The 14,573-nt window shown below is 38.1% G+C and overlaps 1 protein-coding gene across 2 annotated transcripts in view; it reads left to right on the top strand.

Annotated features, from left to right (window-relative positions):
• SRGAP1 (SLIT-ROBO Rho GTPase activating protein 1) overlaps positions 1 to 14,573 on the top strand; it is a 138,296-nt gene that overhangs the window by 91,790 nt on the left and 31,933 nt on the right. The window contains exons 7-12 of one of the 2 annotated variants that reach the window (XM_052669113.1): positions 4,139 to 4,360; positions 5,142 to 5,243; positions 7,595 to 7,792; positions 7,913 to 7,997; positions 12,354 to 12,381; positions 14,024 to 14,126. In XM_052669113.1, coding sequence (XP_052525073.1) covers positions 4,139 to 4,360; positions 5,142 to 5,243; positions 7,595 to 7,792; positions 7,913 to 7,997; positions 12,354 to 12,381; positions 14,024 to 14,126 — 738 coding nt within the window. The remainder of the gene's footprint in view (positions 1 to 4,138; positions 4,361 to 5,141; positions 5,244 to 7,594; positions 7,793 to 7,912; positions 7,998 to 12,353; positions 12,382 to 14,023; positions 14,127 to 14,573) is intronic. The other variant, XM_052669114.1, reaches the window with a different exon arrangement.

Genomic DNA, 14,573 nt, shown 5'->3' with positions numbered 1-14,573 from the left:
AACAAGACTGGGGAGGATTGTGGGGTTTATTTTTTCTTTAATTTTCTTTCATTGGTGTTCCTCTATAGCTTGATTTCTGAGGCTCGTGGAAAATCCTAAATTGCAGCTCCATGGCTGAGCTCGGTGTGAACTGTTCAACTCATTCACTTCATTAACAAAACTCGAGGCTTCTGATTTAAAATGATGCTTTCATCTTCAGCCCTTGTGATTTAAAAATATATATATATATATTGCTGGAGTCTTAGCCAGGTGTTTTAATGTTAGTAAGCTGAGGGTTGTGACCATTATTTGCAGAGAAATGGAAGGATGAGAAGGATTTGATGTGCACAGTACATTTCTGCCCTGTCCATATTGTTTTAGAGGAATTTGTTTTTTCTGTTGAATATTTCTTCTCTGTTGGATATCTAGTCGATTCTAGTTCAAGTGAGGAATAGGATTAATTTTATTCTTCATGTGAATCATGCGGAAAACAGCACAGTGCTTTTTACCTCGAATAAGCTTTATTTAACACATAGAATTTTTTTTAAATTCTGGATTTTTGATGAGCAATAGTGTACACACCATACTGACTGTTGATGCCTGATTATGATGTTAGGAAGCTAGAGAATATTTCGCTGTCACAAACTTTACTGGGTAAAGATTCTTTGTTAATCATCGATGGAAGCAATTTTAAAACTAGGCTAGAGTTTGTGCAGCTCAGTCTGTATTAAAAATTCTCATAAATAGGACATGTGCAGTCAGATCTGTTTGATTTGAGCGTTGATGTCTATGTAAGACAAATGATTAGAATGTGACTTACTCAGAGGTTAAGACATTTTTATGAATTTCTCTACCCATGGCATTAGTATTCTATTATTGTTACTGAAATGAAATGAAGATCATCTTGGATACTTGGTTGCAGCTCTGTGCTAAGCACTGCAGTCTGTTTTGTTCAAGCCTAAACATACTCTGGGGTGCAATAAAGACAGTAAATGCTCTTGAGACTGCTTCAGATTTAATTCCAAATAAGTGTAAAATGCAAATAACAAAATTAATTTTTCACACATATCCCAAATGCATCACTCATCTCCCCCAACTTTGCCTCACCAAAAGTCTTTATGAATCCTGAAATGCAATAAAATTCATAGTCTGTGACTTCATTCTCTCATTTCTCATCTTCATTTCTTACTGCATCAGCAGACACCATCTCTCTCTAGGCTGTAGATTGATAGCAGGTCTTATTAGCCATCCAGGCTGTCAGCTTGCTGTGCTGATCTTTTGATTAACAGTGTGGTTGCTTCTTTAAGCTTTAAAAGTCTTTTGGATCTATGTTTTTTTCCTGAAAATCATGTATTAATGCATGAGTGTGTGTATATTTGCATACATATGTGTGCATGCATACTTTTTTTGCAGCACCTGAAGGACTGGGATTTTGTTGTTGGCTTTTTTTTCCAGTGCTGTGGGGATAACAGTTTATTAGCAGTGACTTACATCATTATTCTCAATAATGAGCATATGTATCAAGCTCTTTCTCCATTGTAGCCTCCTCTATTTCTAAACCATCGCTAGTACTAGCTGGTTAAACCTCTTGTCTCTCAATAGCTGTGAGTTGATACTGTTACAGAGCTGTTCTCAGGTTAAGAATATCTCCCTAATTTAGAGAAAATGAACTACGTTCTGGCAGAAGTAAGACTTGCCATGTTTTATGAGTGTTCATTTTGCTTTTAAAAATATAATGCTACTCAGACAAATTCAACTTTCACTTAATTTTTTGAAGTCAGAATCCAAATCTCAGCATTTTAAGTTTGATTCAAAGAGCCGTTGGTGATGAGGCATTAGTTCAGGTTCTAGATTTTGTTACTGTTTGCTCCACTGGCATTAGTTTTGCAGGAAAATACCTTAGTCTGCTATAATACCTTAGATTGCTTCACTTGAAGAATCCATGTTCTTGGCTGAGAAGCCGTATTTGTTACTCTGTACAGCTGTCATTGCTTTCAAAAATAACTGTGGCTTTCATTCATGAGGAGGCGATAGTTACTGAGTAGATTAAGGGTTAAATGGAGAAGGTTTTGCATAAAGCTGCAAGGCTGCAAGCTTATATTTCAACTTGTGAAACAGCTGCTTCAGAAACCCACACATCTATGATTGTAAATCAGTGAGCTTTCTGTTAATCCTCCAAAATTCAGGCTCGAGATGGCTGTAGTTTTATAACACATGGGTAGTTGGCCATACTAAAGCTAGCATTGCCCTTATTTCCTCTCAGTTAAATCTTCCATGAGGTCTCTCTGAAACTAATGCACATGAAATAAAACAGCTGCCCTCATCCACTTTCTTATCATCACTTTTAGTCTGTCTTTTTCATCCAAGGTAGTGAATTAAATATGAGATCTGAGTTGACGCAGAACAAGAGAAAAACACCAGGAGATTTTTTTCCTTTTAGAAACAGTATTTTATAGAATGGATGTCTTTGAAATATGGATGGCCTTTAGTATGAAAGCTGAGTGGCTCTTCTGTTGTATAAGTGCAAAAGAAAGAGGATAAGCTGCGTGCATTTGATTGAACATGACATGTTCTTTTTTTTCTGTAAATAGTTCAAGAGCTAGTTTATGGGTAGAACAGTGTCTCATTGCCACTAACTACCCAGAATACTTGCTAAGCCCAAAAGTTTGTCTGGAAGTTTTGGCATTCATATTGAGTTCAACAGACAGCCTTGACAGATTTCAGAGCAGTTTAATCACTCATAATGAGTGTATGTGAGGCAAGGTGTGAGTGGTTTGTTTATTTTGTAAAAGGAAAAGGGAAAGGATTCAATGAGGCCTAGGAGTTTGTAATAGCTGGGAAGGGGGGCTGCATGTAGACAGTGGACCGAATTCAAATTGCTTCTTTACCCAAATGCAACTTGCAGGGAAGGATGATTTTAAGCTGTGGGGGATCACCTGGGAAAGAAGAGGGGAGTGGAGGCAGCATGCTGTTTGTCTGCACCAGGGAGGCATTGTCCTCTGACTGGGACAGATCTCTCTTAAAACTGCAGTGATTTCCTGCATACACTCTATGAGATGGGAAATGTTGGATATTTTTGTCTGCTGCTGACTGTGTACCAACAGATGTTTGGTCAGTTTCACTCTGTACTGAGCCAAGCCTAAAGACACATTTCAGATTAACACTGCTTTGTATGCAACTGTTAGCAGATTGATGTTCGAGTATAGATGTGACACGAAGGTTTGCATTACTTGTGCCATTACCTGGAAGCTCACTGAGTAGAAGCTAAAGATATTGTTTACTGTGTAATGTGTGGGGGAGTTAAGAAAACAGCTACTTGATATACCCCTGCTGTGACATTTTAAAAATATATTGAGCTGTTCCTCTAAAATATTAAGCAATCATGAATAATGCAAACCTAGCATACTTAAATTTAACGAACAAACAGAACTTTACCAATTAGATTTCAATTACATTCCAGTGTTATTCTCACTCCTAGAAAAAAAAGGCATAAATTATAACTTTCTGTATTTAGTAATGATGTGCACTGCTGCCTCTGTCTGAGCATAAGGTAAATATGCCTGTACTGCCAAGGGAAGGGATGTTAAGTCATTGTCACTGCATCAAAAAACATCTTAAATGGGTCACTAATGTGGGAGACAGATATGGGGCTTTTTGGTTGGGCATAGCCATTATGAGCAGGAAATGGTTAATGTTCAGTTAGGTGCTATCTTTGACTTAGATGGTAGAGAATATTAAATCTGTTTGAATAGATGACCTGACAGTTATACTGAAAAGCCCACTTCTTTGTGAAGTCCCAAACTTTTTCTCTGTGAATGTGATCATAGCTTATCTGAATCCAGAAGACAAATTGTCATACTTGTACACTTGATCTCTTTTCTAAAACAGTCCTTTAGTCTTTGCAGTAGGATGAGAATGCAAAATACTTACTGTCTTAACCCTAATACTAAAATTACAAGGTATTTCATAAAGTATTTTGAAGACAGAAAAGCTCCCAGACAGAAAATTTTAGTGATAATTTGTGATCTGGGGTACTGGAACAGTGTTCCTGCTTTTTAACTGGTTTTTCTCTCTCTTTATTGTGTTTCTGATATTGCAGTCCTGACTATAGTGTTCCTGCTTTTTAATTTGTTTTCTTCTCCCTTTACTATGTTATTAGTGTTGTGATCTTGGATACCACGCAAGTCTGAACAGAGCCCTAAGAACGTATCTTTCTGCAGAGTATAACCTTGAAACTTCCAGGCATGAGGGCCTTGACATCATAGAAAATGCAGTTGACAGCTTGGAGCCTCGAAGTGACAAGCAGAGATTCATGGAAATGTTCCCCACTGCTTTTTGTCCACCAATGAAATTTGAGTTCCAGTCTCATATGGGTGATGAGGTCTGTATAGTGACAAATATCCCCCCAGAGATTATTTTTGTTCCTGTAGAAAAAGACAGAGATTTTATCACCTTTTACAAAGTCACAGCTCGGTAAGAGCTGCTGTTACTATCCAGAAGCAAATGGTCAGCAGTAAGCTTTTGCAAAACTTGCAGCACTGTTCTGGAGTTCTTCAGAGTTCTAAAGGAAACGCTGTTGTGTGTTACAATATTCAGTATTACCCATTATGACATACCAGGACATTTTCTGGACAGCCTGTGCTCAGCCCAACACTGACGTACAAAGTGACTTTTACTTCACTACCTACTTTTCCTATAATGGCACTTGTGATTGCTCGAGTTCGAGGGCAACTGCAGATCTCCAAGTTGTGCTCACTGAAATGTAGTGCTTTCCCCTTCTTCCTCTCTCATTTTGTCATCTGATTATTTCAAGAACACAGTGCTCCCCAGCTGCACTCTGTCCTGTTGTTTCAAAGGCTGGTAGAAAAGCAGGATGCAGAACATACATCTTTAGGGGAAGGCAGCTCCAGGGTTTGCATTTCTATGTGACAGAGAGTCAACAGCACAAGGCAGTCATGCAAATGTTTGGTATTCCTAAGACGTATATAGTTCCATACTCTGTAGCACATGAATACTTTAAATTTAGATGAATATACTTCATTGTCTGCTTTATTACATTTTAGTGGCTTTGGTGGGAATTCCATAGCTATGAGGAGAGCAACTGAAGAATTGATTTCATTTTTCTTGCTTACATCTCACAGCTCTTTCTGATTGCTTGTTAGGTTTGTCAAGTCACTGCCCAGCAGCCTGTGCAAGCAGAGCTTATGCTTAGATATCAGCAACTGCAGTCACGATTGGCCACTCTCAAAATTGAAAATGAGGAGGTAAGGTCTGTGTGTGCATGGGCTGTGCATCAGGCACCATTCCATAATTTTGTAATTTTATTCTGCTTTCATGTTTATATTTAGCAATTCATAAATGTGAAGAATTGTATGAAAATATGAGAATGAACTTCATAAACTGTGTAATGTCTTTCAGCAGAAATAAGTAGTTGTTTTTTTCTAACACTTGTATTTACTTCACCCTGATATTTCAGAGAGTAATTCTACATAATTCTACTCCTTAAGGAAACTCTTGTATTCTACCTGGTGCGTTTTGGGCTTTTTTTGTTTTTATTTTTACCAAATATTTGGTTGTACACACTCTTTTGTATTACTGTTACTCTTACTTACTGTTACTCTGTTAGCACGCTTTTGAATTACTGATATCACTGTTTCCCTGATAACTTCTCTGTCCAATTTTAGGGAACTGCTGAACTGGAAAGAGTTAAAACATGCTGATTTTTTCCTACATTTACATGCCTTTCATTCTGGTTTACTTCCTGAAACCCAGATATCCTAGTATAGAACTTAATTTTGAAGATCACTGGCAGAATGCTGTGTAGAACCTCCTTTTGTAGCCACTCTTGTGGATGTGATAGGCATGGAAAACCACAAAATCTGCACTAAGCTTTTTCAGTTGTTCAACTCTTTGGAGATTAAATATGCATTCAGATACAAAACTACCACTTTTCATGTCTGCTACAAAATGTTCGAATGTGTTGAATTTGGGGGCATTTCCAGAGGTATTAAGAGAGCACTATATAGGAAGTGTCATTAAATGTCACCAAGGTCTGCATTTCTGGAAGTCTTTCTTGTTCATTTGGTACCTGTATGATACATTTAAAACTCTAACAAGACTCCTGATGTATCTAACTATGTAAAGGTATGTGTGTGAGCACTTCATTTACTCAGAGTGCTACAGAATTTTTTTTTGTATCATTTAAGGATAGCTAGATCCTTGCCTGCTTTACAGGTATTTGTGAACTTCGCCTTTTTCCTGTCCATGCAGTCACAGTAGTGAGTTTTATGCGTCAGTGAAAACTTGTAGGACATATTTTATTTTTGCATCTTTGTGGCAGAAAGCTACTGATCACACCTGGTGTCTGTCGTCTGTGACCACCCTCTGTCCATTCCCCAGATTGCTACTTCTGAAGGTCAAAGGAATTTAGACTGTCATTTGTGGTAGCTTAGTCAAAGTCTGCTATGCTTTCAGCTGCAGCTATTTATAAACAGGAATACTGAATGATTGTCATGGGAATAGCTCACCTAGTAAAATAAAAAGCTGTTTTGGTCAAGTGCAAAAAAACGGTACTGTTCTCTTTCGTCTGGTCTAGCAGTAGAAAGAGGCCCCACTGTGAGTAGAAATTGAATTTTTATCCAATTTAAGGCACTGTTAAAGGCCTTCAGTTTAAATGGATATCTGCACCTGAATTAAATCATAGAGGCTATTTAATTTTTTGGTGTAATTTTTTGATAAACTTTCGAGATTCAGGTTTTTCTCATTCTATGTTACATCTTGAATGCCTAGAACAAAATATTGAGGTCTGTGAGACCTGTGCGGTGGTCTTAAAAAATAAACTAGAATTCACCAAGTGTCTCAAGGCAGTAAAGACAAAAGGAAATAATTTTTTTCACCAGTGAGTGCAAGGGCATAGAGGGAGAAATCATGTTGTCAGGTACAAAGATATTTTCCTACATAATAAGTGTGCATGATTCTTTTATCTCTGCTAGAGAGTGAAGCAGAACTGAGAGGTAAATGACATCCTTGTCAATCTTGCCAGTTCTAAGTTTTGTTTTTTTTTTTCTCCAGCCTTCTTTCCAGCTGTGTTTTGTATTTATGCAGTGCAAACATCATTATGCTTCACACCACAGCACTCTACATAACAGTGCCACAGATTTTTGTCATAGAGGAACATGTTCTGCCAACCAGATAATGTACATATTCAGCCTAGCAGATTAGCCGTATGCTGGAGAGTTGACCCTTCAGAACAGCCTATCACATTGTTTATTTGTTGTCCCAAATTAGGGATCATAATCAAATCACTCCACATTTCTAATTTCAGGAAACAAATGTTTGAGAATGCTGTGCAGTCATCAGAAGAGTACATCAATGTTTGTGGATTATACTGTGGTAAAGCAGGGAGCTAGATGTGAAATCTAATTATGTCATTCTTCTGTTAGGTAGATATCTGTTATAGAACATCTTATTTTTCACATTCACATGACACAGTTTGTTTGGGAGAGTGTGCCAGAGGAGTGTGCCAGAGAATTAGTATGAATAATGAACTTCCATTATAAGCTGTTCTGGTATGCATTTATCTTCCCATTCGGTAAGTTGTGCTTTTTAATACCAGGTTAAGAAAACAACAGAGGCTACTTTGCAGACAATACAAGATATGGTCACCATTGAAGATTATGATGTGTCCGAATGTTTTCAGCATAGTCGTTCAACAGAATCTGTGAAGTCAACAGTCTCTGAGACATACTTAAGTAAGCCTAGCATTGCAAAAAGAAGGGCTAACCAGCAGGAAACTGAGCAATTCTATTTCATGGTATGTTGGGTGCTTCCTCATTCGTGTGATAACAGATCAAACACCTAAAGTAAACGTTGTGCAGAAATTCATGGAATTTGTGTCACTTGCATAGTAATAGATTGATCTTCACCTTTACAGAAATTCAGAGAATATCTGGAAGGTAGTAATCTAATCACAAAACTTCAAGCAAAACATGACTTGCTGCAAAGGGCACTTGGAGAAGGTAAATATTATATAATTTATGTACATGTGTTTCTAGACTGTGAACCCACTGAAACGCAGGAGATATTTAGGAGAAAATGAAGAAACTTAAAGATTAATTGTCAACTAAGCATAGATTTTTAACCAGTCATAGTTTTGATACAGTGGTAAGAATACAGAGAATAAATCAATTTTATTTCTTCAACAGGTATTTATTTCCACTGCACAAATATTTAGACAAGTGACTATATGTGAAGATGGAACAGTTGAATGAAAAATCTCATGTTTGAAAGGAGAGCTGATACAATCAATGCAGGGTGATTTAAGAGCTGTAACAAATGCACTGTTTCTGTGTCTCAGTGATTTGTGTCAAGTTTTTGGTTATTTTAAGAGTCAGAGGAAAGTGAAAAATTAGCATGCAAAATTACCCAGCATGCATAATTTACAGTGGATTCAGTAGTGCAACATGTCTGACACATGGGCACGAATGTCCTTCTTGCAGCCTTATAACTCAGTGGAGCATTTATGAAAGGCAGTAGGTGACATCCAGACCTCGCTGTCATTCCTGCTATGCTGTAGCTCCTCATCTACTGCCACTAGACATACTCCTGTAGACATAATTAGTGTAGGATTCTACATAATATTTTCTCATTGTGAAGTGAAGTGAGCGAAAACTTAATGAATAGCACTATACCTATAGACATAGCAATGCATTTAGAAATACCTATAATTGTCAGTATTGCACATAAAATTATTTGAATTTTTACAAATTGTGATGGCAGAGAATTATCCATTCTCCTAAACTTACTCCACAATTATTAAAAATACATCCTCTTAAAATATAAACCAAATCAGCAGATGCTCATGATCAAACGAGCTGAATTAGGACAGTAGTGAACTGGGCACTGTGCGTAGTTTGAGCCCACCTGTTACCAGCCCTCCCAGCAGGCACTGTCTCATGGACCAAAAGGGAAAAGGAGAATTGTCCCACATGCCTTGAGGACTAGCCACACAGGGCTTTACATACTTGGGAAGAAGTCTATTACACCAGAAAGAATAAAAACCTTCTCCTGAAGGTTAAAGACTATATAATTCAAAGACCAGGCACAAGAAAGGAAGCTTGTTCTCTGAAGAGCAACAGGATGTGTCAATTTATTTTCTTTTTACTGCCAAAAATGTGTTGTTAATCAGATCTCGTTGTGCCTATAATATAAAACTCCAGCTCCACAAATCCAGTTCTGAAGGTTCCTAAAGAGCTTTTAGCATTTCTATGGCTGTGACTCAAATTTAAGCCCAGGTTCAGGGGTGACTGAGCATGAAATAGGTAACATTTTCTTGTAAGCCTGGACTGTAGAAGATAGTAGTTGTTTTCAGGCAACTAACTATATTTTTTCATGAAAGTTTTCACTTAGTAGGCTTTAGTTGCATGTGTTAAGCAGTTTATTCCCACAAAACACTATGCATCTATGTTGATCAAAAATTAGAAATATTTACCTTCAAATGCTCACAGAAAATGTATTTGGAAAAATGAAGTGAATATTTGTTATTTAGAAGCCCAGCAGAATACATGAAGAAGGGAGAATGATAAAAGACGGTAGAACCTCTTGCCTAATGCGTGCTGGAGAGGTATGAGGGCAGAACTGTATCAAAGGAAAGTTGCTTGGCAACATGACTTAAGTGATACATTGCCGTCAGACTCCGGGATGTTTAGCCTCTCTCAGACGTGCTTGGACCATTCGGTTTGAAGAGTTCCCTTTGACCCAACAGCTGTAACCCCAAATTGTTTATCTTTGTTGCCCACAGTGTTTTTCCACTTAGTTATTTTTCTGTCATCATGCTGTAGCACATACAAGTAGTATCTGAAATGTGGACACGCTCATTCAAAGCTGGTATTTGGAGCAAAAGCCCTTGTTCTTGTAGGTAAAAAAACTTCATTTCCCTGTTTTTTGAGACATGTCAGTGTACGTGTCTGGGAAGGAAAACCTGTATTCTGCGTGTGCCTGGAGTGAGGAGATTGAAAAAGTAGAATTACTGTGAAGTTAAGAACATGATTAGTGTAGCTACTATAGAAATGTTTTTTTTAGGAAGTGAGCTCTCCTTCTCTACTTAAACTGCCTTTCTGCCTTTTCTGGAAACTTCCATGTCAGCAAGACAGCTGACAGATAACACAGTGCCAAACTACACAGTGCAGGAAAAAATAAGAGGGAGAGGAAGAGGAGGGAAGAAGGATAAAAGAGGAGGGGAAGTGGATGGTCTGAACTGGAAGTTTTTCTAGCTTTTGTTCAAACCTGTACAATGTAATGACGTAGGCAGAATAAATCCAGGTAAGCATGTGATCCACAGCACTGACAGCATTTGGATTCTATTCCAACCAGTCACATAGCTGTTACATCCATTGCTCTTCATGGGCTTCCTAGGTGCATATTCATGATCTGCACAAGGAAGATAGGTGAAGTACTCTGTGCCAAGTGTGCAACTGCAAATTTGGAAGAATAAATGAGAAATATTCAAGCAATGTTAGTACTAAACATAGGAAGCATTCTTACCCACATTCATTCATACTTCAAGCTTGTCTGTTGAGCAAAGCAAAGAAAAAGGCAAGAAAGGGAATAAGCAATTGTAAAAGAAATTGACTCTGTGTCCCATAGTTTTTGTCATAGTTTGTTAAACATTAGAGATATTTTTTAAATCCTCCAATCGTAGGATTTTTAACATCTTTTGTTTTACTAATAATTTAGATATTGAGATTAATTTCCTGTGGTTACGTGACATGGAAAGGAGTAGTTCCTGGCTTACCTTTTCCACATCATCTATTATCAACCATACTCTTCTTTATGCCTCTTCTACACCTCTGTAAAATAATGGCCAGTAATCTTTACACATCCTGTTAATGCTGGAGATTTTTTTCCCCAGAGCTTATTCTTTGTGGCACTTCCAGTGGATCCCCAACCTTCTGTTATTGCAGAATGTGCTAGAAAATTGTACCACACAATAAGTGAGTTGCACAGGACGTTGCCACATAGCAATATTATTTTTGTGTATCGCCAATTTTCATTGTTTGTGCAGTCTAGGGAGTTTTTTTGGTGTCACTTTCAAACTGAGCAGTGACCTTGGACCTATAGTCCAAGAGATTCTCAGAGTGATTTTCTGAGTCAGCATAGTTATATGTAGTTGTACTGGCTCCATAAGTGTTTAATTCTTTCTTCTCTGGTATCTGTTATTTGAACTTGTCAGTACTGACTTTAATCTGCCATTGTATGTCTTCTTCATGATTAAACCCCTCTAAAGAACTTCACAGTTTGGTCAGGACGTGATAGAAAAGTATTTTAGTTACCTGCACAATCTTTTGCCTCCTTAGCTGCTGTGATTTCTCTGAGACATTAGTAAGTGTGTTCCATAAGTGGCCGTGATGGGAAGGCTTGAGTGAATGACTCAGAAGTTAGTCTTCTGACATGATAAAAACAGACCGTTTAATTCAATCCCATTTCCTTTTTATTCACTACTTTCTTGATGAGCCATTTTATTTTGGCTTTCAATCCATGGTTGCATAGTTACTTCAGTAGTTTCTCCTGAAGAAATTGATTAGAGAACTTATAAATAAATTAATTCCAGTGATTCTCCTTTGTCTGGTATTAAACTGATGTGTAAAGAATTCTAGTAAATTAATAGAGCACAGTCTCTAGAACACTAGACTGGTGGAACATACCTTATCATGACCTTCCTTCTGTTTGATTATTTTGCTTGCTATTATCTTACATTTGCATGGAGCACATTCCTAACTTACTGATCTGTTGTTCTACAAAGGTTAAACCTTTCTGGAGTACAGTATTTGTTTTTGTACTATTCTGTGCAATTGTCACAGTTCTTATGTCTATATTGCATGTCCTGGTGATAGCACTGTATTTTTTTCCTGGAGTGTACAAATGAAAGAGAGTAAAGGCTTTCAGCAGCAAGCCACTGATAAACAGAGCTCTCTATTTTCAACACCGAACAGGTTTAGACACAAAGCACAGCAGGAGGTATAATCTAATATTGGCACGGCTCTATCTCCATTCTGATTTAGTCACAAAAGCACATGAGCATAAGCAACATGTGTTGTTTGGAGTTTTGCTTCAAATTATTTACAGTATGAAATGATCCTTTAATCTGTGGGCAGGCTTCTTAGTTGTTGGTAACGTGGGTTGTGTTTGTATTCTAAATGTAACTCTGGAGATGGTAGATAATTGCATTGTCTGTTAATTGTATAATTGTTTATCTTTAGCTGTTAATATGAAAGTTGGGGTTGAAAGCTATTTGTCAAGCATAATTTAGGTGCAAAAAGCTAAAAACCTACCTAAAACATGCAAATAATTGTTTCCTGCTTATTGAACTTCTGTAGGTCACAGGGCTGAATATATGACAACAAGGTAAGACATTTTTATTTAACTGGATTTACAGAGCTACAAATGTAAAACAAAAAAGAAATGACAAATTTTAGAGCAATTTCCTACTGCTGTATAGCATTATTGTTATTGTTACCTAAACTGTATGTTACCTAAACTGTGTGTTTAAGCATGCAGCGTTTTCTGTTCCCACATGCTGATGGATTAAGGACTGCCTGTTCATCTTCCCTATTCTTGTGAGCTGCTGAGGCCATTGTCAAGGGTGGAAGAGGCAGGGAAATCACTGAAAATAATCGTGTATTGGGAAACACGTTAAATTTGTGAGTTGGAGGGGAATATTTGGTGCTAGGAAAAACTGTTGATTAAGATGCTCATCTCAGAAGAAACTAATACAGACATGAATTTAGGGGATAGGCCACATCTTTGGTAACTTACCTCTGCACAGGAGTACCTGATTACCTCAGTATCCATGTATGTGATGCTTAAGAGGGCCTGTTTATTCCCAGAAGAGAAGAGAGGCCATGTTAGGTCTCCCTTCTTTGTGCAGCACATACTTTTTCCATTGTGTAATGCCACACCTGTGAGGCTGCCTCCAGACATAAACACAGACAGGCACGTTACAGCCCCCAGGGCTACCAGGCTGTGGGGGGCAATGGCAACTGTTAGGGTTTGCAGCTGCCACTTGCCTGTATCACTGCTGCAGGCACCACCTTTCCCAACCCTGTGAGAGCAGGAACTTCCAGCCCAGCCTATCTGATCTTATTCTTCCTCACCTTTCTCAGTTATTCCATCCCTGGTCAGTGCCTCCTCTTTCTGTTTTTGCTTCCCAAATAGGAGAGGCATTGCCACTGCCCCTTATCTTGAATTTAAAAAAAAAAAACACCACCAACAACAAAAGTTTTGTCCTCTATGCTAAAAAGTTTGGATGCAGCTCTAGCTCTGTATTTGCCTAGACCATTTGGTTTTATATAATTTCTTCTGCCTGGTCCCCAGTATTCCTGGAGACATCTCAGCAGACTTCAGAGCTCCTTTCTTCCCACTGATCTGTGGCCGTTACAGCTCCATCAGCTGGATTCACCTTTCTTCTATAGATGGCTCCAGTTGAAAAGCAGTGACAAATTGGAGCACTCTCCAAAGATATTGGTGGTTGAATGTCAAAGGCTAAAACTGTTTAATCTTACTGACTGTAGCTGAAGATGCAGACAGTTTGGTCTTGAAGAGTCATAGGATTGTGCTCAGCAGCTTGAATGTGAAGCTTCTCCAGCAATGAAGCAACTTTCCAGCTTGAGGTGCTTAGAGTACCTTCTGTTCTGCCGTGGCTGGCAGGATGAATTCCAGTAGATGTCTTAGATGTGCTGTAGATGTCTTAGATGACAGCAACAAGAAATGGCTGTTCCACTTGCACAGTGTTTGGAATAAATGTATGTGGTGCAACTTCAAAGTGGGGATTGATAAAGAATGGCATTATTTATGCATAAGCAATGCATTGTTAATGGATGTGTTCTTCACATGTTACAGTTAAATTTGTTGGAAAATCTGTACCTGATAATTACTTTGTTTATTTTTCCCTTCAAAATACTCTGTTGTTTTGCTGAGTTTACAGACATTTCGTTTTATTGTTTGACTTAATTCTACCTTTCACAGTAATCATATTCCCTTCCCTTAGGCCTCCAAATCTTCCCCCTAAGCCCCAGAAACACAGGAGGTCCAGACCCCGATCACAGTATAGTGCTAAGTTGTTTAATGGTGATTTGGAGTCATTCATTAAGGTACTGGCACCAGCCACTGGAGTGGCTGATCTCAACACTTCTTACTATAATGGTCACAGCCTCATGTGAGCTGAGGCAGATCATTATGTGTAAGTCTGTCCTGGGGTTCTTGTCTTTCCCAGTTGATCAATATAATACTTCCTGAAGTCAGAGGGAAAGAGGAGGATTCATTACTCAACCTTAGTCTTCCTACGATTTTGTTAATCAAGTAGGGATAGTACTGATAGCTTGGTTTTATGAGGAAACATAGCATCATGTAGAAGATAGAGTATAGTGGTGTAACTCACACTTAGCACAGTTTCTAGCTTGCCATTTTAGTTAGATTCAGTATTTAAAGTCTGCGAAGAAGCAGTATTAGCCTGGGTTTCATATCCAGCTTTTGATTTCCTGTGACTTTAGGAATTTATTATATTGTGTGAAATTATGATCACCACTATTCTGGATCTT

This window comes from Tympanuchus pallidicinctus, unplaced genomic scaffold, assembly GCF_026119805.1.
Source record: "Tympanuchus pallidicinctus isolate F22 unplaced genomic scaffold, pur_lepc_1.0 scaffold8, whole genome shotgun sequence".
Taxonomy (NCBI): domain Eukaryota; kingdom Metazoa; phylum Chordata; class Aves; order Galliformes; family Phasianidae; genus Tympanuchus; species Tympanuchus pallidicinctus.
The sequence above is the reverse complement of the archived record's forward strand: the minus strand, read 5'-3'. Positions and strand labels throughout refer to the sequence as shown.